Source organism: Strigops habroptila, chromosome 3 (assembly GCF_004027225.2).
Source record: "Strigops habroptila isolate Jane chromosome 3, bStrHab1.2.pri, whole genome shotgun sequence".
Classification (NCBI taxonomy): domain Eukaryota; kingdom Metazoa; phylum Chordata; class Aves; order Psittaciformes; family Psittacidae; genus Strigops; species Strigops habroptila.
The window spans coordinates 87895178-87916619 of record NC_044279.2 but is presented as its reverse complement, the minus strand read 5'-3'; the positions used below and the strand labels follow the sequence as shown (position 1 = coordinate 87916619).

Here is a 21442-nt window from a genome sequence, read left to right as displayed (position 1 = left end):
GATATAGGAAGAATTTATTTACAACTAATGTAGTGTCAGACTGCAACTCACAACAATAACAGCAAGCAGTAACATGGACATTGCAGTACATCAACTGCAACACTATTTCTTCCATGAATATGCATATTCCATGTACTTCACATGTGGGAAGTTCACAAAGTGGCCTTGACAGGGAGCAGGTGGGAGATAATGAAGATTTTGCATCAGATAAGGAACCCGCAACTAAATCTGCTAGCTTTTCTGGACTGTAAATCATGCCACCAACGAAGGCTACTGGCAAATTCTCTTTTTTCCCCTCCTGTGCCTCAGCAAGCCAGTGGTTTACACAAACCCTACTCAGGCTTGAGTTAGCAATTTCAGCAACTGTATTACAAATAAATACCAAGCCCATATACCAAAAATGTCTGCACTTCCATGAAGCAATACCACACAGATGGTTACATTAGGAAAAGCCCAAGTGACATTGCATTATGATAAAGAGTTTGCAGAAAGATTGTCAAGGGGATCCTCCAATGCTTTTTTAAATGGCTTCTACTGAATCCCCTGTGGCTGAGCAAGATAGTTTCACTTCCTAATTTATGAATCCTAAAGATGAGTCATGTCTGGCAGAGATGATTTAGTAGTATGCATAGGAGGGATAAATTCCACCAAGACAGACAGAAATCAAACCATCTTTCCTTTGAGTTTTAATGAAGGTTAGTGGAATCCCAGCCAGCCCTGTCCAGGAGCCAGCTAATGCAGAAAGCTGCTCAAGTCTAGAGTTTGGGGCTTATTCTTTGCATAAACACTTCAAAGCAAAACTCATTAAAGTTAGTGGAAAAAGTCTCGACAAACAAACTGGGTTTGAAATAAACCTAAATAGTGCAACTCCTTGAAAAGGTATCAATATAGCTCTCCCTGAAGGTTTACGTTCATTTGGAGGCTTAGAACAGTAACAAGGAGCTTCAGATGTATTTACAAATAAGCAATACATATACAGTTTGGGGCAGAAAATGATGCATAACTGTGCTCTTGGAGGTTTTATTTACTATTTTATACAAGAAAAACAATGAAACACTCACCTGAAACATTTTTTCTCCTTGCCCAACCAAAGCCAGATGTTCAATCAGTGTTACGTTATTATATATTATTATATATCATCGACTTTATTTACTTTGTGGTTTGACAAATAACATCACTAAATCCTAATTAGGACAGTACTCCTAAAGGTCATAGCGTCAGCACTGCCCTGTCAGTGGTGAAAATAAAGCAGAAAAATTACCACCTTCAGTAGAAACGACCAAGGGAAGAGAAGAAAAAAGATAAAGATCTCAAACTTCAATCAATCATAAATGTAAAAAAAAGTTGTATAAAACTGCTTTGTGCCTAATCTAATTCTGATACTAAAATAAAACTTTTTGCAAGATTAAGATTGTTACCCCTGTGCTGTGCCAGCATGTATGTCTGCATGAATTGTAGCTGGATCTTAAAACCAGACACTACACTACTACTCAAGAAAGCATGTTGTTACTCAAGACATATCTTCAAAACCAGGAAATTTAATACCAAAGCGCATCAGACAGGAAGAATACCATGTCCTCAGTCTGAAGGTGACACTACCCAGCCACTGAAATGTGAGCGAAAATGCTCTGGCTCTGACCAGCATTTAGCAACCCAATCCCTTGTGAAAAAAATATCTAGGTTTTCTGCAGGTATGCAGCATTCCACTGCTTCCACAGAAAAGACAGAGTCAGCTTAAGACTTGTAAAATTTATTTGCTTTTTAAACCATTTTGAACAGCATCATTTCTCTCTCTCTCTCCCTGAAGCTTGCCAATTCTTTACATGCTTTTTGCAGTGCTCTGAGCTGATTCCAAACATATTTTTTTAAATGTTTGCTTCCTTGGGTTATATAACTCTAAAAAATTGTGTAGCACCTCAAGGAGTTCAACATGTCAGTCATTTTCAGCACGTTTAAAATTCTGCTTCTCATTATTTTCTCAACTTAGTTGTCCTTTAGAATAAGTGTCTCCATTCCCAGAATGTATTTGTAAAACGTCCCTTCCTCTTTGTTCACTTCACCAGGGCTGCGCAACGTTCCTTTTCTTTGCCCCTTACCAGGAACAAACAGGGAGCACGAGGTGGAGTGAGCAAAAGGGATGAACAGGGCAAATACCTTCCTTTGCTTCAAAATGTAACACATGAAAATTTATAATGAAGGAACCCCAAAATGTTCAGAACATACAGCTCCCAAACTGAAATACTTTCATCAGAAAAATCAGATTTCTCAGATGAAAAGTTAGGGAACTCCATTGGATTTTAAATTTAAGGAGGATTTTCCACATCCAAATGTCAGGCTCAAAACTAAGTGGGTTCAGTCCATGTTCTCTGACTGTTGCCCTTCGCTCAGTCTCCTGAGAAATGCTCTGATATATTTAAAGCATGCTCTTACAAATTGTTTCATATATCACATCCTCAGCATCCCCAAGGTCTCCCAGTATCTCTTTTCTACTTCATCTCCTTTACTCCCCTGCTTCACAGACGATAAAGAACAGTCATAAACGTTTAACTGCCAAGATAAGCTATTAAATACAGCCCTAAATATTATTGCCCCTACAAACAAGAGTTAAAATCTCTTTAAACCAGAGAGCTTTTTAAGCCAGCAACTGACAGCACAAAAGGCACCTCAGTCAAACACTAAAGCAAATATAAGTGCATCAGGTTTTAGAAGAACCAGCAAGATCCACTTGCTCAGTTGAGCAGCCAGGTAATTGGATGCACTCACCAGCCTGCTGCGTGTTCTCATTCTCTGTTCACCTGGAAAAGCTAAGGGGTAACTCTTACTCCTGCCACCCCTTTCCTGCAGTGCCCTTCCTACTTTCTGCTCTGCTCCAGCCTCATTTCAGGTCCACAGCCACCAACCCCTTCTGCAAGACAGTGTCAAGTTAATGCTGAAACCAACGTAGATGTAGTCCTTGCACGGGCAAAGTATGACCCAATGTTTGACCACAACTGAACAGTGGAAAACCTTGCAGAAAATTAAATCTCACATAAGACCCCCACCATAGCAAGACATTCCCATATCTGTCCTGGTCACGGTTGAACACAGTGAATTAAGATTTTCTGCAGCCTGAACCAACAAGGTCAGGTATCCATAGAGAGGTGGTTAAACTGAAGATCTTTACCAAAAATCAGGTTTTTACTTATATCCAGCGTCTTAATTCATGAGACACTTCTCTTTTCCTATTCCCCCCTTCTTTGTCCTTCTTGTTACACACATGGACATGGCTGGGCTAACTCCTCCTTTCCCCTTCTTTTCAGGGGGTGTTTTAATTCAGTCTCCCACTCTCTCCTTTTCTTAGTTCTACCATAAAGAGCTTGCACAGGCTATTCCTGCATTTTATTTATATATACATACATATATAAAAATCTCTTCACTCTAGATTTATACCTGCATCACCACAGATTATCTAGAGACACAAGCATACCCTGCACAAAACGGTTTTGTCCACAAAGCCAACAAAATAAGACATTTGCAACTGCCAGATCAAGCCATTCTTAAAAGTTTAAAAAAGAACAGTAGTAGAAAAAGGGAAAAGTTAAGCACTTTTTAAAAAAATCTCCTCTTCCTATTTCAATCAAACATCCCTAAGAAGCTTTAATCTGAGATGAAATGTGGCATATGACTTTCAGAAGATCAGCTTCTTTTGCAGGAATTTGGTTGTCGAGAGTGAAATCAGACTGCTGATTGAAAAATAACTTTGAACTCAACTCTAGCAACAGCTACAGACAGGCCATAATAAGGTGCATTATTATTCTAACTTCTTTGTCAGTGTCATGGGATGCTTTTAAATCTTGAAGGCTACTTAAATGCATTTACATTTTTAAACTCTCACTGTAACTAAAGGGTTATTTTTAATTTCCAGTCTGTCAGATCTAGATTCTGCATGTCCCCCATGTGCCATACTTTGAAGATTTTGTTCTTGTTTCCTGCTCCCACTCACCACAAAAACAGATGAGAATCACATGTTATTGCTTCAGAATATTAAAAGTAAGTGCAGAGAGGGGTTAATTTGTACCTTCCACAAGAGATTTGGGAGTGTTATTATGAAACATCTTGACTGTTAATAATATTTTTCCTTTTATTTGCTTTGTTTCTCTGAGCATAGCTGTAGAAAGAATAAAAAATAACCTTGGGCATTGTAGGAAATATGCTGCAATACAAAAGTAATTCATAACACTGTGCTGCTAAGGGCCCTGTGAACAGAGCATCTCAGCATATTTCAGGAACAGGAAAAAGCAACCTCCCCACTACAAAACTGCCAATACTGGTTGAGCCACCATTAGCAGGCTACTGCCTACAGGGACAGGCATGCCCCTCCCCAGCACGACAAGAGGGATGTCTTCATTCTACCAAATTAAAAAGGAGTTTTGTTATTAACCAGCTGTGTCAGAATTTGTCTTAATGGTCACAAACATACCAAATCAAATGAAAAAGGAGAGAGTTGGGCCTGATTCTTCTCTGTATTGGGGCTCATTAACCTGCTGGGCCAATGTAAGGAACCATTTCACTGCATGAAATAAACGTTGCAGTGAAGCACAAGAGTGGCCAGATGCTCATTCCCTGTAGAGAGGATCAGGGGGCTGCCATCCCAGGGGCATCCCAGGTGGAGCTGCCTGGGCAGGCAGTATACCTGCACGACGCAGTCATTAGCTTCTGCCTGAGGAAGAAGGGAGAATCTCTTTATTCCAAAAAACCACATTTCATGCGGGTTTGGCATCGTAAACACTTGTTTTGCTCCTGCCACAGCACGTAGTAACGTTCAATATGATCAACATACATTTGTTTTGAAAGCTAGCACACTACAAAAGTGCCTGTATCTACAGCACAATCACCCCTTCCCCTATAGATATTTCCTTTTGCAACTGAAGGTCCTGTAAGCACTGATAACATGATAGAAATATTATAATACAATCATAAAAGTTGAAGCCACTTTTATCTTCCAAATGCAGGTGTATGATTAAATCCACTTCAACCTTGCTCAGGCTTTTGAGTCTGTTTTCCCCTTCATAAATAATTTTTTTTTTCCTTCGTCCCGCATGGCCATTATCCCAACTGCAAAGAGCTGGTAGAGGAAAATATTATCCCATGGAAACTCAAACCTTCCGCAGCGTATTTAGAAACTAATTAGCTTGAAACTATAAGCATTAAGAAAATATTTCAAGGATAACACATCTCCTTTCCTTCTTCAATTACATTTTCCTTCTTCAGCTACATTTTCCTTCTTTACAAAAGCTGATACCCCACACCATACGTTTTGGTACTTTACCAGAATTACTTCCCAGCAAGTTAGGTGATGGCAGAAATAGTAATAAATGGCTGTGTGTCAAGAAAAGGGTTACTGGGTAAAGGGAAAAAGAATCTGTTACCTTCAAGCACACACCACAGGATAATTTTTTAAAGTGTCAGGAGCAAGCCTTAAAGGTAAAAACAAGCTGACTCAGAATTCTCCGATTATTGAAAATGAATCCTTAATAGAAGTAAATGGACAAGAACAAAATTTCCTTGCTGTGTCTGCTATTCAAAATTAATTGGAAAGTGGCTGATTTGAGAATATTATATCCTCTAGTGAACTGAAAATGCTGCAGGTTTGTTTTTTTTTTCTCCCTGAAAAAACCAAGAGTGGAGAATTAAATTAACTCTGAGGATTGTTTGCTCAGAGTAGGCCACCAAAACGGACTAATTAATCATCATTTATGAACACTCTATAACATAGATCAGTCAGCTCTTCATAAAACTGCTAGAACAGCAACGTGACAGTAGAACAGTTATAAAAACAAATGACAAATTTCCTGCAGCTCCAATCTGTATCAACTTGCCTGGCATTTCTTTCTTTGCCATCTGAAAGGAAGCATCCTGGTGAAAACCCTTATTCAGTATTTGTAAGAGGGCTCAGTTTAAGTGGGATGATTTAAGTTCTACAACTCTGTGTGCTGTGCTGGGCCCTGGGCAGTAATACCCACAGGGAATGTCAATATTGCTCTGGGAGACTTTACCTTCCTCTACCTGGAGACTATGAAGTGCCACATTAATGATAATAGACATAATTCGTTCCATCATTCAAAACAGTTAGAATCAGATCTTATTTAAGCACATCTATACAGAGGAACATTAGAGAAAGTAATTTATGGCTGCTTATCCAAACTAATGATCATTTTGACCATTATTTGCCATCAGCAGATAGGTGAGCACACTTCTCCCAAAGTTCAGCCAGCTCAGAGGATTATGTTTTAATTCGCTGATTAGAAGGGTAAATAGAGAGAACAATGACTTCAGATCCAGCTAAAAAACCCCAACTCATTGAAGTCCTACTGAAGCAAACTGTACTGAACTCTGATCTGTGAAATACTGTGCTTCCCCTCTGGGTATTAACACAGACAGCCCCCAGCAATATGTTATACACCTGCAGTACTAAAACAAATGCTTTAATCCTGAACATGGTCAGTCTGCCAACCTTGAAGTCCATGTTTACTTCAGGACTGGCTTCATTCTGCCTAGAAATATTGTCTTCCCTAGAACCCACCAGAGTAGCCAGGGGACATCTCCAAGCTGCGAGATGACAAAATTTAACCCCTGGTCATAGCGGGTGAGAGCAATTTGAGAGGACATTCCCAGGTGACCCACAGTGTATACACAGGGAGGCTCGAATCAAGCACACAGCTTAGCAAAAGCAGCATTCATAAATATTTATCACCATAGTTAATAGCTGTTTGGCAGCCTGGCGGCTGCTGGCTCCCCTGCCTTAATACTGTCTGGTAGCTTATAGAGATTGCAGAGTGGCAGAGTCTCCTCCTCGTATCCAGGAATCGCAGCCACACAGGTACTACACGTGCAGAGCAAGCTCTTAATTGTATCTCATCATATCCTCTATGGTCTACATAACTAAGGTTTAATGTTGCTTAAAATACATGCACATCGTATCTAGATTTCTCCAAGAAAAGAGAATGCTGTCCATTAAAATGTAAGTCAAACAGGAAGAAATTTCCTGACTATTTTCCACTCATACAAGTAAGAGGCCCCTTAAGATTATTTTGGAAATTCTGGAAAAGTAATTAGTTTTGCTTCAAAGATATCTATTCTATGCTAAAAAGTGACCTCTCCTGTATTATCTGCAATATCTACATGCTACAAAACTATGTTCTTATTTACTTAGATATCAGGCATTTATGAACAAACACACACAAATAAGAGAGCAGCAGCTAAAAACCAGGCCTGTAAGACAGTGCTACACAGGCACTGCCTATGGCGCACCACTCCAAGGCACTGCAGAGGACGTGGACTAATGCTGGCCCGTGGTGGCCACTCACCCGCCAGCTCAGGCCAGCTTTCCTCCTGCTGTGCTGGCAGTACTGTCAGCACAGTATCTGCCACATGAAGATAGCATGGGCAGGAAGGGACACCTATCCTTATTGCAGTGCAGGAACAGAGAAAGCTTCACCATTTGCCGTGGATGCAGCCAGAGTGGAATGTAATTTGGCACAACAAACTGGTGCCAAGGAGTACTCACGTTATTCATTGGCACTAAATAATTGAAGCCAAACTGATTTTTATCTGTAGAGGATTATGACTAAGGAGGTTGACAGCCTCGACCAGTGTTTTGTAGTTGCTCAACAGAAGTTAAAAGGGAGCTGGCAACGTGTACCATCAAGGAAATGGGGTATTGATAGCTATCTCCTCATACAAACTGCTTTGATCATCTTCGAAAACTGAAGACCAAAACCATCTGAGACTTCTCAGAGCTGGATCTTTGAAGATACTTTTATTATTCTGCCACAAATAGTTGGTGTACAAATCTGACTTCAGGCAATAGTACCCAAATCGTTTCTCACCTGATTCATTTGTGTAATGTGAAGTTGGGGTTATTCTCGAGTCTGAATTTTTTGTTGTTTCAGAGGAAGTTTATAGTCTAAGGAAGTCTCTTCAATGGGAAAACACAGATGACAACAAAACAAATTCCCATATCATGAACTTCACTTAAAAATGAAAACATGTGCTTATAACAGGAGGATTGACTTGCTCTAGATTTCTGCAAGGCCTTCTTGGGGCCCACGGATGTAACCGGCAGCGCCCTATTTGCACAGAACTCATTAAACTTCGGTCACAATTAGATCCGCTGATCACTTATACAAGTGGGACAAATGAACAGGCATAAAAAAATCCATTTTGTTTTCCCCCCCTAGTGCAGCCATGCACTGACTGCATAACATCATCAACAACAGCAGCTAGTTTTTCACTGACTCTGAAAGTCTGACCTAATAGTAAAAAAACCCCAATTTTCCTTACTTGCAGGTTTAAAAAAAAAATAAAAATAAAGTATATATATAACTAATGGAGTGGAACCTCCTATCTGCCTTTCTTCATCTAGGACCTTCTGCGCCAGGGGTATCAAAGATGTATGTATCATGGGAAATAGTTGCTGTGTTGGAATGCGGTCTTGATTTAGCCTTTATTCTAGAAGTGAGACTTGGGTAAATATTAGAAAATAAAAATAAATAACGAACATAGCAACTTTAGCCTCACAGGGAAAGGTGCAATGCACACAGGATTTTTCTGTCAATAAAAAAGAATTCATTTAATCATACCAACTAAATAATGGAAAAGTAGAAAGTGTTCCTGGGTAAATGAGAAACAATTTTGGTCTCTGAATAGAGAATGTTAAAACAACATAAACACACTACTGCATTTGTATGGCTGTCTCAATGACATTTACCACTGCTGATCGACAGCAGCTTCCCCTCGCATCGCCAGATTCCTGGGACATGCAGACACATGTAAACTGGGATATTCCCAGTGTAGACACTGTAATGAATATGGGCACAGAAAATAAAACACCACTCGACATTTTTGTTTCCCCTTCAATCAAAGACAAAAGTGTTTCTTTCCAAACACTGTGGTTTTTTGCTTTCTGTAGAGATATCATGTTTGGAAAATATTTGATTATCCTGTCAAGAATGCTAAAATATAAAAAGATGTGCAGAGTGGAAATAGAGTAGAAGTAAAAAAAAAAGTGGGTTTCAGGCATATAAATTATTTTGCTTCAGTAGCAGAAGGGTCATGAATATGAATAGTGCTGAATTCTAGACAAACAATTTGTCATTATTAGAATTAGTGCTTTGTCAACACAAAAATCTCACTCCCAGCTTTCTTTTTGTGCTGCTGCACAACCAGCTGCACTAAGGGCCCAAGTGTTCTGGGATTCATTATCAGTGAATAGGGCTCTGGATCATAAGGTATGAGAAAAGTCTGTAATCCATAACAGGAGGCTGTTCAGGACGTGAAATATATTAAACACCTGAAACCGAAAGAGGTATTTCTGTGGTCGGCCTAGCATAGAGATGCTTGGTATTAGTAAATGAACACTTGACAGTTTTGCATTTCTCAGCCATGACATCCCATTTACACATTCAGAAACACAACATGCTGCCATCTAGATCCAATTATTAGAGGTTGCTCTTGGAGCAATTGTGCAACAGCATTTTCTGAGCACAATGGAAAAAGATGGAATAGCAAAATCCATTTTTCTGAGAGACATTCATGCAAGAGAGGAGCAGAGAAGAGCAGGAAATATGCTACCACGTTTCTACAAGAACAGGATCCTGCACCATGTATTTCTCAACATGTCTTGGGTTTGCACAAATTTGATCTACACCCCTGATTTATTTTGTATGTGTTAATTCCTCCCTTCTTGCAAATTTTATTTAAGAGGTGCAGAAGTGAGGAAAAAAGTTGTTAAAGACAGTGAACAAGTTCCTCTCGGAGAAGGAGGATTCACACAAGACCTACCTTTCTTCCTGGCCTTTTCCAGCAATGGGGAAGGGCCAAAGGATGAGCAGAAGGAAAGGACCTCAAAGGGAACAATGATCCTATTTAATTATTGAAGGGCTGAGTGAGGTAGAGCAAATCTATACATAAGTTTTGTAATTGATTTTTCCACTGCAAGTGCTAGATCAATGGAAAGGCATAGTTTCAAATATCAGCATATATGAGCCAATATTTGATTCCCAGCGTCGGATATTGGGTCATCTCAGTGATCCTTGAGATTGGCCAGGTATACCAATGAGCTCAGTTGGGTTACACTTTAGCTGAAAGCTGGAGCTCTAACAATCCTTTTTCCAGGAATTTCTGTTCTGGAATGTAGCCATATGGTATTCTCAAGGAGAAGCCAGAAGCTTTGTGCTAATTTCATAATTGTTTCAATACACTAGGATAAATGGCAAGGACATTGGTGGCTATGGAGCATAGGCTCCTGGAATCACAGATCAAACAGCCTTGTTTAGTACCAGCTCCTGCACAAACACACACAACTGCAGAATTCCCTCAGGCTGGAGGGATTCCCACCCAAAAAGACAAATATGATTTCCAGTCTTAGAGGAGACCAGCATCCTAGTGCCCTGCAGAGACAGGTAGCTAACCTTTGTCCAAAAATGAGTGCTTTTAGTTAAGACTGTACTGAATTTGGCACTTATAGGAGAAAATAAACCTCTATATTCTGCATTAATAGGTACATGGGGCTATGTATCTGGAGAAAGTGCGCTAACTCTGAGTAGAGAAGGCAGTTTTGGGGCCCTTCAAGCAGATCTAGCATTGTTTATATTCCAATAATTTTGAAGCAAGCTCTTTATTTTCTCTACTAGCTAACCTAGATTTCATTTCATGTATATAACACAAGCATGCAAATACAAATATTACATATAGAAAATTCCCTGTATATCTGTAATTTCTGGATATAACTGATTCTAAAAAGCCCTGGAAAAGAGAACTAGATCGTAAAATGGTCATTAGTTTACAAACAATCTCATACCACACAGACGAATTGCCAAAGCTGATGAGATATTACATCAGAACAAACTACAGCATCACTTGAACACTGCTGTCCTGCAGAGTGTCTGTGGGCTGGCCCCAATGGGGGAACAAACTAACACGCAACTGATGTCGCTTCCCATAATGTGTTTGCTATAGGCTGTGTAGTCACAGCAAGGGATTTTACTCAGTATCTTTCTGCACATTTGTGTAACACAGATTGCTTATGCTAGTTTAACCTCAAGAATAACGCAATGCAGACAGAGCCCTGTCCTCAGCCTCAGGAACCTGAAACAATTTATTGCCTGTGTAGTGCACGGCTGCACAGAGCGGGACCCTGACTACCTCCTGAAAGCATTATCCCACCTCATGAAGTGCTGCCTGCCTGTGTGCTGCAACTTACTTCTTGTCACAGAAAGTATGAAAACAAGGCTCCTTCTCTTTTATTTGCCTATTTTGTACAGAGCAGTGCAAGAGGGGACGGTCACTGGTTTTCACTGGTCTCCTCATTCTTGCCCCTCAGCCTGGTTCTGAAACCCTTTTGGGCACACCAAAAGAGCCCAACAAAGCAGTGCGCTGGCACTGCGCAGCCCAGCGCCAGCCTCAAGGCACGCTGCAGCAGCACTGTGCTAGCTCAGCACATTTCTAGACTATTGCATTTTCTATGGATTGAGGCATCAGCATGAAAACAAACTTTTGTGTCCATCCATGCTGTAAACATCAACAGTTAATACCCATCTCCTTTTGTCTCAACTGATTTGGAGCAAGACGGCAAAGAATTAGCTATGGTTTTATCCCATCTATTATGCACTGCATCTGGGGGCTTTTCACTTTCCAAAAAAAAAAAAATCAAAAAATCAAAAAATCAATGGAGTAAAAGAAGTCAAGAGAGATGTCCCAGATCTTTTGACTCCATAAAGAGTGATCAATTGGAACTTTTGTATTGGACTGCAGCCTAATGAAACTCTTAAAACAAGCTAATATCCATCTCCTATAAGTACCTTTTAACATTAAAAAAACCTCATTCTAATTCAAGTGTAAAGAAAGCAAAAAGAGCAAGTAGATCTACCTGCATACTTTATTTGCTGCAATAATATTAAATTGCTGCAGTAATATTAAATGTCATTGACAGACCCTTTAGCACTTACAAAAAACCACTTCTGAGACAAGATCATATTCTCTATCAACATTTCCTGTAAGTGTTTTCCACCATTTTAAAATTGGGTTGCAGGAAGGACTTGTCACATTGTGAGGAAGCTGAACTCTAAATTAGAAAGGGTATGTTTGCATTGGCATTTTTTTGGGGTGAGGGAGAAGGTCAGTAGACTGCAAGTCTAGAGAAGATTCATGACCTTGCTTATGTTTCTGGGGTACTACATATGGACCTGCCCAAAGTCCAGGGCAATTTCAGTGTTCGCTCCAGTTAAGTCAAGCCCACAGAACAAAGATGTTGCACAGTTGCCAGTCTTTGCTCAACAGAGGCTCAGTGCAGAATGAAAGTGAGGAATAAATTACCTTTTGTGGAATAAAGTGGGCACAGGGCAAACACTGCAGATGGGCTGTAAGGGACGCTTTCTCCTAAGCTCCATTCATCTTCACCTTATAGAAGAATGAAAAGCCTTATCAGTAATTTAACAAACTAATGGCCATGATTTTAAGCATTGTGGGCTAACGCTTAAAGAAGCATCACATTGGCAGAGCCGGATGGTGAAAGTGTAGTTTTGCATTCTGTGGTTATTTTGAAAGTCAGGACACAGTATTTTTGTCAGCAGCCCTTTCTTCTGCCAGAGCAAAACCCTGGGACCGCACACCAGCAACTGTGTGCAATGATCTGTGTTGTGTGTGCAACGATCTGTGTTGTGTGTGCAACATTACCACTACGATGTTATCTCTTGATAACAGCGTTATTAAATTGCACTGTCATTGCACATTCTATCTTAGCCAATTCACTAAGTAGGAGAGTCAAGTAATGACACTCAGTTTGATAGCATCTTCATAAAACTGAAAAATTACCATCTACAGAGAAACCAGGCCTTTGCAGCTGCAAAATGGAGTTTAATCACCCCATGTAAAGAAAATACTGGGAAATACATTTTTCCTGTTCTAATTATCTTTATCCTTCTGAAAGAAATGATGAGATCTACAAAGCAGTGGCCACATACAGGAGAACCAGAGTAAGGCTGACAAAAAGGCAGCCTTATTGGCTTTAAGGAGAAAACAATGACAGTGATGTTTAGCTGAGATACCATCATCCACAAAGGCTTGAAATCTTTACATTTCAGAACTTACCTACTACCAGCTATGCCAATTTAAACAAACTAGACAACCTGCATTCATAGGAGACAGCATATTAGTCAGATTTTCAAGTTAATTCCATAAATAGCAGCCCTGAAATTCAGCTTTGCCTACACGTCTGAGGAGCGGCGAACTGTCTCCCTCAGAGGTTCTGGAGTGCTGGAGATTCCTCATTGAGGGCTCACATTTGCCAGCGCCTCCCAGATGCCTGCCCAGGGATGAAGTACAGCAAAGTAAACTTGAGGCATGCAAGCAACAGTTTCTATGTTGCTTGTAAAAAGAACTCAAAATGGAATAATGAAAAAAATATCTCCAAGAGCATCTCCTGAATGCCACTCCATGGGGAGCCCGTGAGCATTACATCCCTTCAGATAAGGATTTTAAAGAAATGGCAGATACGTGACAAGTTTGGAGATGTGACCCTCACGGAGAGGACAGGAAGCGCAACTAGTTTAACATTTTTATTGTTATCTTCTGGTTTTGGGTGGGGGGTACAGGGTTTAGCAAAGCTTTTGGAGCCCCCGTGCCCACCCTTCCAACCAGATGCTGACATCTCCTGATACCCTGTGACTGAAAAGTTTCTCTTGCCTCCCAGATCAGCATCTTCATGACCCATTTGTCTAATTATGGGAATGACCGCCTGGGCTTATACACCTTTGCCAACCTTGCCAACTTTGTTAAAAGCTCAACTAACCTGAACCTGCGGACACTGCCCCCCGTTCAGCTGGCTCAGAAGTACTTTGAGCTCTTCCCAGAGCAGACAGACCCTCTTTGGCAGGTAATGTCACATCTTCCTCCTCCGATTACAAGCCACTTGTTGAAATCAGAATCTTTTCCTGTAAAAAATAAAATAATTCCCCTTCGCATTCAGATACATTATTTCTTCCTGCACGCTGCCTTAGATTATTTACATATTCTTGAGACACCACTGCTTTTGACCAGAAATGGATTAGCTTCCACTCCCCCCAACTCAGGCATGGTAAAAGCCCCTAACTGCCATTTACGTGTGAGAAAGCTTCCCTTCCCATCCTCCCTGTCTGTAGTTTTGCTGATGCATTGCCTTGTGTTCACTAAATTGTGTTGCACTACCCATAAGATGCCCTCAGCCAGCCAGGCACAAGAGATGTAGATTCATTGCACCCCTCAATGGGAAATCACTAACATTGGATCACTGCAGCTATAAGGAGGATTTCCCACCACCTGAAACCCTTTCAATAGAACAACCAGGAAAAGGGAGAGCCGGAGGGGTCAGCAGCAAACACAGAGTGGGCAGCTATATTTAAGAATGGAAGAGAGTTTCTGTATAGACTATATGTTTCAAATGTGCTGCTTGTAACCTCCTTCAGCATTGTAATTATCTAATCATTGTTACAGATGTCTGGCTCGTCTCTTATTCAGAATACGATATGCCACACTGTGTTTTTAACTATGCAGGCATAAATCCAGAGTGACACCATGGAGATCTGGGCAATTATTCTGGGCTTACGGTGGCAAAAAGGAGCAGAAATTTTCCCTGTTGTTTTTGGCCCAGATGCAAAAGAAGTCTAAATCTATAATATTTCCATTGACATCAGTGGAACAGCAGCAATTCAAATCAGTTAATGATTTTCTCCACTGAATTTTGTTAACTTTATTCACTAGCAAAACGTATCTTCTATTACGAGCCGATACTATGCAAAAACAGTATCCATGTGATAACTGCTTTAAGAAGCAGTCAATCCTAACCTTTTCTGTGGCATCCTTTGTTCACACATTTTTATTTTGCATTCATAGGTAGTAGGAAGATAAGGAGATGAATAATATCCCACATTTCTATTTTGTTCTTCCTTTTGGGTGTTTACGTAAATTAAAATTGGCACTAAGTCCCATATATCTGAAACCATTTTGTCACCTAAGAAAGTAATGCCTTGAAGCTATTCAAACTGAGGTTTCCATTTTAACCTCAAATGAAAACTTGATTAAATCAATGTTTTAATCTTTTTTTCTTATTTTCTTTTTTTCTAATGAGTGAACTTAATCCTCAGTCATGCAAAACCATTATATACACATCGATTTTTACTCAGAGACCACCTAGGTGCCTATGGACTCTGAGTTTATGAAATGAGCCTGGCTAATGAAGAGAAGGAAATGCAGTAGTCTCACAGGGTGTGGATTTTGACACCAATCCTTCCAGGATTTGCACAACTGTGTAGTCTTACTGACTTCTCTGGGAACCCTGAAAGGGCTGGTCCTGGAGGGTACCTGACAGTTTGGTCCCTGTGTATCTGAATGCTCCCATGGATCTGTACCAGACTGCTCAATATCTGCCAAGAGTAAACTCCTATGAGGAAATGTGGGATTTTACTACTTAGTGTAAGGCTCTGGCATTAGTGCCTAACACTCAGATCCTGCAAAGACATGCAAACATTTAGGATATCCCAGCATGATGTACACAACTGCCTTTTCTTCTTCAGAACCCATGCGATGATAAACGACATAGGGATATTTGGTCCAGAGACAAAACTTGTGACCACCTACCCAGATTTCTGGTGATAGGACCCCAGAAAACAGGTAAGAAGTAATGAATTTGTAACCAAAGTTGGCCACCCAGTTTTGCATCTGTGTATTTGTGTCCTGTAAATTGAAACCAACTCCCTGCCTTAGAAAGGGTTCACTCCCAAACCCTGTGGGATTCAGACAGTAACTCCTCCACTGCCAACAGACAGGGACAACAGTTTGTATAGTAAAATTGCACTCACTTGCCATAACAAAACCCTGCTGTCAGGCTGCCCTGTGTTAAGATTGCTACTAACTTCTTTGACAAATTATTTCAACATTGTTTAAGACTCTGACAATAAATGTACTTCACACCTTGCAGACCTCTGAGGGTCTCAGGGCATTATTTAAATTAGGCCACCAATTCCTCTCCCAAGATAGCGATTACTGTTGTGGACATACTACACAAAGAGGATGCTGAAGCAGGGAAATAAATGAGTATTCCAAGATCATACAGAAATACTGTGACAGTGACAGAGACAGCAGGTTTTGATCCACAGTCCAGTGACAGGTTGCATAGCATGAAAACATTGAAGAGCAAGTTTAAAGAGACAGTCTCCAAAAGTTTGTTTACCACCATATATCATTTCCAGTTGTTTTTCTCAAACAAGTAACAAACAAGTACTATTACTGGGATTTGACAGCATAGTTACCACATACAGTCTTGGTAGCATTGAAACAGAATATTTATTCCTCAGTAGCAGACCCCCAGGACAAATGCACAGAGGGCAAAAGGACAGTTCTGGGAGCAACAAAACCATAGCCCCACAATTAAGGATTTTGAGAAGTTTTGTGCAAAATGAACAGTTTGAAAACAAAGGTGTTCAGGCCAAATTGCCTCAGCGGTTAAATACAGAGTCAAGCAAGAGATGCCCTGAGCATCAATACCGGGCTTGTATCAGAGAGCAGAATTCAGGGTTTGGAAATGACAAAAGCTCAAAAAGCAGAAGAGTCTGCACGTATCCCCCCATCCCTCTGAAAGTCATTTGTGCTTACACAGGCCTTTCATCAACAGGCAACTTCCTTATAAAAGGTAATCTAATTTTCCTGTATATCTTAGCATGCATTGATTTAAAGTACTTTCTTGAATGAATAAAGTCAAAGGTGTGGATTTTTTTTCCTATTTCCTAATGGCATCTCTTTTTGTTGTTGTAGGAACAACCGCCCTTTATTTATTTCTTCTGATGCATCCTTCCATTATCAGCAATCTTCCTAGTCCAAAAACTTTTGAAGAAGTTCAGTTCTTCAATGGAAACAACTATCACAACGGAATTGACTGGTAAGAAGAATAACAAAAAAGAAGCATTCGTTATTAATACATGGTAAATCACAATGGAACACTTACAGAAGCATGTATGACATCAACACAATTACTGGATCAATTTGTTATGCTTGACATTATCAAACAGAAAGAAACTAATTTGTAATGATGGGACATTTAATCAAGTCCTTAATTTTGTTTAGATATCACAGTCACAATTTTCTTATTTTTTTATCAATGAACACAATAGACACCTCAGTTATGATGGCTGTCTTTATGCTGAATAGCATCTCTGTCTTTTCATAACTGTTTCTATACCGAATTATACTCTCTTTTTTCAAAAGCAGCTTCTCATGAAGTAACATTTGATTTGTCTCTTCTTGAGAAAAACCAACAGTGTAGAGCATTTTGGCTGGTATTCCTATCACACTTTTAAATATTGCTTTTACTATTTATTTCTAAGAAAAGCATTTGTGTAAGGCTTTCGCTTCCACAGGGAACAGCAGTTCTCCTCCTTGTGTGAAAACCTAAACGTAAGATAAACATCACACTCCACGGGTTAATCTGGAGCGGTTTCCTTGCTGGCATACGGCATGGAGAGTGTGCGGAGTGAACTGATTGATCAAAGCAGGCTGTGCCCCCAGCCACAGCACCAGCTGCTCGGGTCAAGGTGGCGCAAACAATAAAGGGAAAGAGAAAGAAATGCTTGGTGTTTGTTGTTCCATACTACATAAGGAGGAAGCTCACCATGGCCATCCTACAGCATGTGTGTTGTACACATGGTGAAGAAGGAGTGGCCGGGGTGGGTGAGGTGTCCCTCTTCTGCAGCCCTGTGTAACATGCAGAGGAAGAGGCCAGCCTCTCGGAGACTCCTTCTGTCAGGCATCACCAAATCTGGCCCGCAGGTTCCAAAGTCAGTGGGGTCCTGAGCAGAGGGTGAACCCTGCCTACTTTGTTTCCATAGAAAGGACAAAAAACAGTTAGTCCCACCAAAACTGGAAGCCCCAGGGTGCGCAGTGAAACCAAAGGGACCAAAAAACACCTCCAGAAAACACCTCCAGAAAAATTTCAGCATTTGCTTCATTCGAATTCTTCACCCTTTCAGTTGAACCTTCTCTTCTACTTTTAATTCCAATCAGTTTTAAGTGGAAAAGACCACTTAAAGCCAAAATTCAAATTTTACATTCTGAAAACGTCTAAACGGAAAGATTTGTTGGTTCCAAAATGAAGTATTTTTAACAATGTTAGAATTAAATGGTTGACATTTTGATGCTTTTCCCATTTTCTTCTGCAGCTAAAACTGAACTGACTCCAAACTGGTGAAAGATATCCCTTTGACATTGAACTTATTAGCAAAAATCCCATCCATCAAAAGAAAAACCTAATTACGTGACTCCATGGAAGCTTTAGCTATTACAAGCACCACGTAAGAGCCAAGATGTGTTCCCCCTATTCCAGTTCTGGAGTGAGCTGAGAAATTCGATTTTGCTTCTTAAGCATCATGCCTGAAAACCCGCCTTTTCACCTACAAGGAAATGGGAAGCAGAGCAATATGACCCTTTTGTTATTTTTGCTAATTCTAACGAGTTCCTTCCCCTCCCAGGTACATGGATTTCTTCCCCACTCCCTCCAACACCACCACTGACCTCCTCTTCGAGAAAAGTGCCAACTATTTCCACTCTGAGGATGCCCCTAAGCGAGCTGCTTCCCTCATCCCCAAGGCCAAGATCATCACCATTCTCATCGACCCATCTGATCGGGCATATTCCTGGTACCAGGTACGGACCTTGCCTTTGAGAAATCAGTGGCAGGGGATGATGGCCAACATCTGTGGGAATTTGCACAACCCCTTGAGCAAGAATTAGGTTTACTGCAAAGCATTTGCTCTCTGTAGAAGTGGAAGGATGCTGAGTGCCAGCTTTTGCAGTTGGCATCTGTGACACCAGTGTCATAAATGATGAAACTTCTCAGCACAGAGCTGCCACCAGCTGTAAACAAACAGTTTAATCTCAATTACAACTGACACTGCATTGAGGAAAAGCAGTGCTCCTCGCCCAGGGGGATACACGAGGGAAATGAGTATAGCCTAGCTAGAAAATTAGAACTCTTCCCTTGATGCTGAGAATCTGGTACCTCATCCCATCCTCCAGCATGTAAGCCAAGCGATATGTGGTGGTATACATGTGTATGCAGTGCCTTATAAAGTTTCCATGGAGTTAAAAAGAGCTGCGTCTGGAGAACTGGGGTTTTTTTCCTCTCCTTGGAAACAAAAGAAAGTCTGTTGTTTTTCTGCGGAAACTCTAGGATGCACTTTGTCTTTTACCAAGCCTATGTCTTTCCATAACAAAGTCTACTCTACTTAAAAAATATATTTGTAAAATATGGTGTAATCATACAGGTAAAGGGAATACTGAAAGCAGAGTTAAAACAGACACAAATTAATAATGTTGCAATCAGCATAAAATATACCATTTCTGATACTGTTGTTATGAGTTCTGCAAGGAATAAAACATGGCCTACGGCTGCAGCCTGCACCCTTTTTAATAGCTCACTTTCACATTGACAATTGTAAAGGTGTGAGGTGCAAAGCAGCAAAAAATTGTGCCTATTTTGGCAAAATTTGGCTCCTCAGCTCCCCTCCCGCTGTGCCAGCACAGCCCTCCCAACAGATCTTGGGAGGCTCACGGCTTCATCCCAGCATCCATGTGATACCTGTCTAAATATCTCCCATCAGCATCAGCGATCCCATGAGGACCCTGCTGCCCTGAAATTTAATTTTTATGAAGTCATTACGTCCAGCCAGTGGGCGCCCTCGGAGATAAGGACCCTCCGGAAGAGATGCCTGACACCTGGCTGGTACGCTGTCCACATCGAACGATGGTTAACTCATTACCCTGCTTCCCAGGTAATTTGCAACCTGTCATTTAACCAAGCTCATCAAAATCCCAAAATGAGTATGGCCTCATTACTAGAGGTGCTGGGATATTTCCCACTGCAACTCTGAGCTGATAGGAAATGCAGTTTTAACATGACCAGGCTATTTGGCAGAAGTGTGTTGATTTTTCTGTTTTCTGATGGAAAAGATGCAACAGGAAAATGCGATGAACTGCGGCCACATGGGCCTGTTGGTGGACTTTGGGGATTCCTTCCAGAATCAGCCAAGGTTGTCAAGGCTTCTGGGTCCCAAGAAACAAGCACCTGCAGCATGAGACATTGTGGGAAGGTTTGACAAATTCATGTAGAAAATGGCAGGGCTTTAGAAATTTCATTCCCCTTCCCACTCCCTTTCATAGAAAATTCCACATTCATTTGATCCTGATCTGGAATTAGCCTTTCTCAGTGTTAGAGCAGCAATTTCTTCTTTTGCCCCCATCTTCCTTCAGATGTCTTACTGAACTGTCTTTTATAGAATATAATCTTTCCCATGAAAAATATACATAAACACATAGACCTAAAGAATATTCCCATTACTAAAAAAATTGTTTACAGATATAAACCTAAGGCAAAATTTTAGTGCTACAAAATATACACATAGGCACTCTTGACTCATGGATGTGGTCCACAGCTCAGTTCACAAGTCTACCTACTGTAAGAAAAGGTTGTAAAAGGGTATTTAATGAGCAAGCATAATGAACAAGTATCTCCAGAGATTACCCTATGTGGGACAGAATTTTGCTGAAAGGAGGTAGAACTGAGTGTTGCCTGTTTAGTCAGGGACCTGGAAATCCAAAAAGGAAATAGAAGCTGTCTCTTTGCAATCCTCCCTTTTCCTTTTATACAGTCTCAGCTGTACTACAAAGAGGAGAAGCAGGTCAATCTCATTTCCAGGAAAAAGGAGAAAGTACTTTCTTCTCTCATCTCTGGCCTTCTACTCTTTCACAACAGGGAAGCAGTACTGCCTAGAGTAGCAAAGGCTGTCCCCAGGCGGTATGGCCCTAGGAGCAAACAGGGTATGTCTCTTCATCTTCACCATAGCCCAACTTCTTCCTCTGAAGGAGAAGGGGCTGTTCTGGCAAACTTGGAGCATGCAGAGGATGCCAAACATCCCATGCCCTGTTACCTGTGCTCCTTCTTTGCCTTCACCCAGGGCTGCTGCACCTCTCATGAAGATCTCTCTCCTTCTCTTCCAGTGAAGAGCGACTGCAGCCCTCTTATTAAACATTCAGGGACACACTGACATCTTCCTTGTAAAACCGGTAACCACTCATGTTTCATGGTTACAGTGATTAATTTTACAAGATGCACAACAAAATGCACTTATTCTCAATAAGATGCACAGAGAGAGAGCACTCACAGTGGTTACTAATGGGCACTCAGTAATGTGCATTCTCTTGGCCTGTGCACTCAAAACCTTAATAATTCATAATAAGCCTTCACAATAAATATACACCACATCTGCCTGAAATAGTTATTAGCAATACTGCTTGGTACTCCACGACACTTTTGATACACTGCCTTAACATTTGCTTGTGGAGGTCAATGCACCTCTATGTACATCCATCTTTAATTAAA

The 21442-nt window shown here is 40.7% G+C and overlaps 1 protein-coding gene across 1 annotated transcript in view; it reads left to right on the top strand.

The window, feature by feature from the left end:
• The window catches only part of NDST4 (N-deacetylase and N-sulfotransferase 4), a 98883-nt gene that overhangs the window by 66250 nt on the left and 11191 nt on the right, over positions 1-21442 (top strand). The window contains exons 7-11 of the mRNA XM_030480378.1: positions 13730-13912; positions 15588-15684; positions 16825-16948; positions 18534-18708; positions 19665-19835. Coding sequence (XP_030336238.1) covers positions 13730-13912; positions 15588-15684; positions 16825-16948; positions 18534-18708; positions 19665-19835 — 750 coding nt within the window. The remainder of the gene's footprint in view (positions 1-13729; positions 13913-15587; positions 15685-16824; positions 16949-18533; positions 18709-19664; positions 19836-21442) is intronic.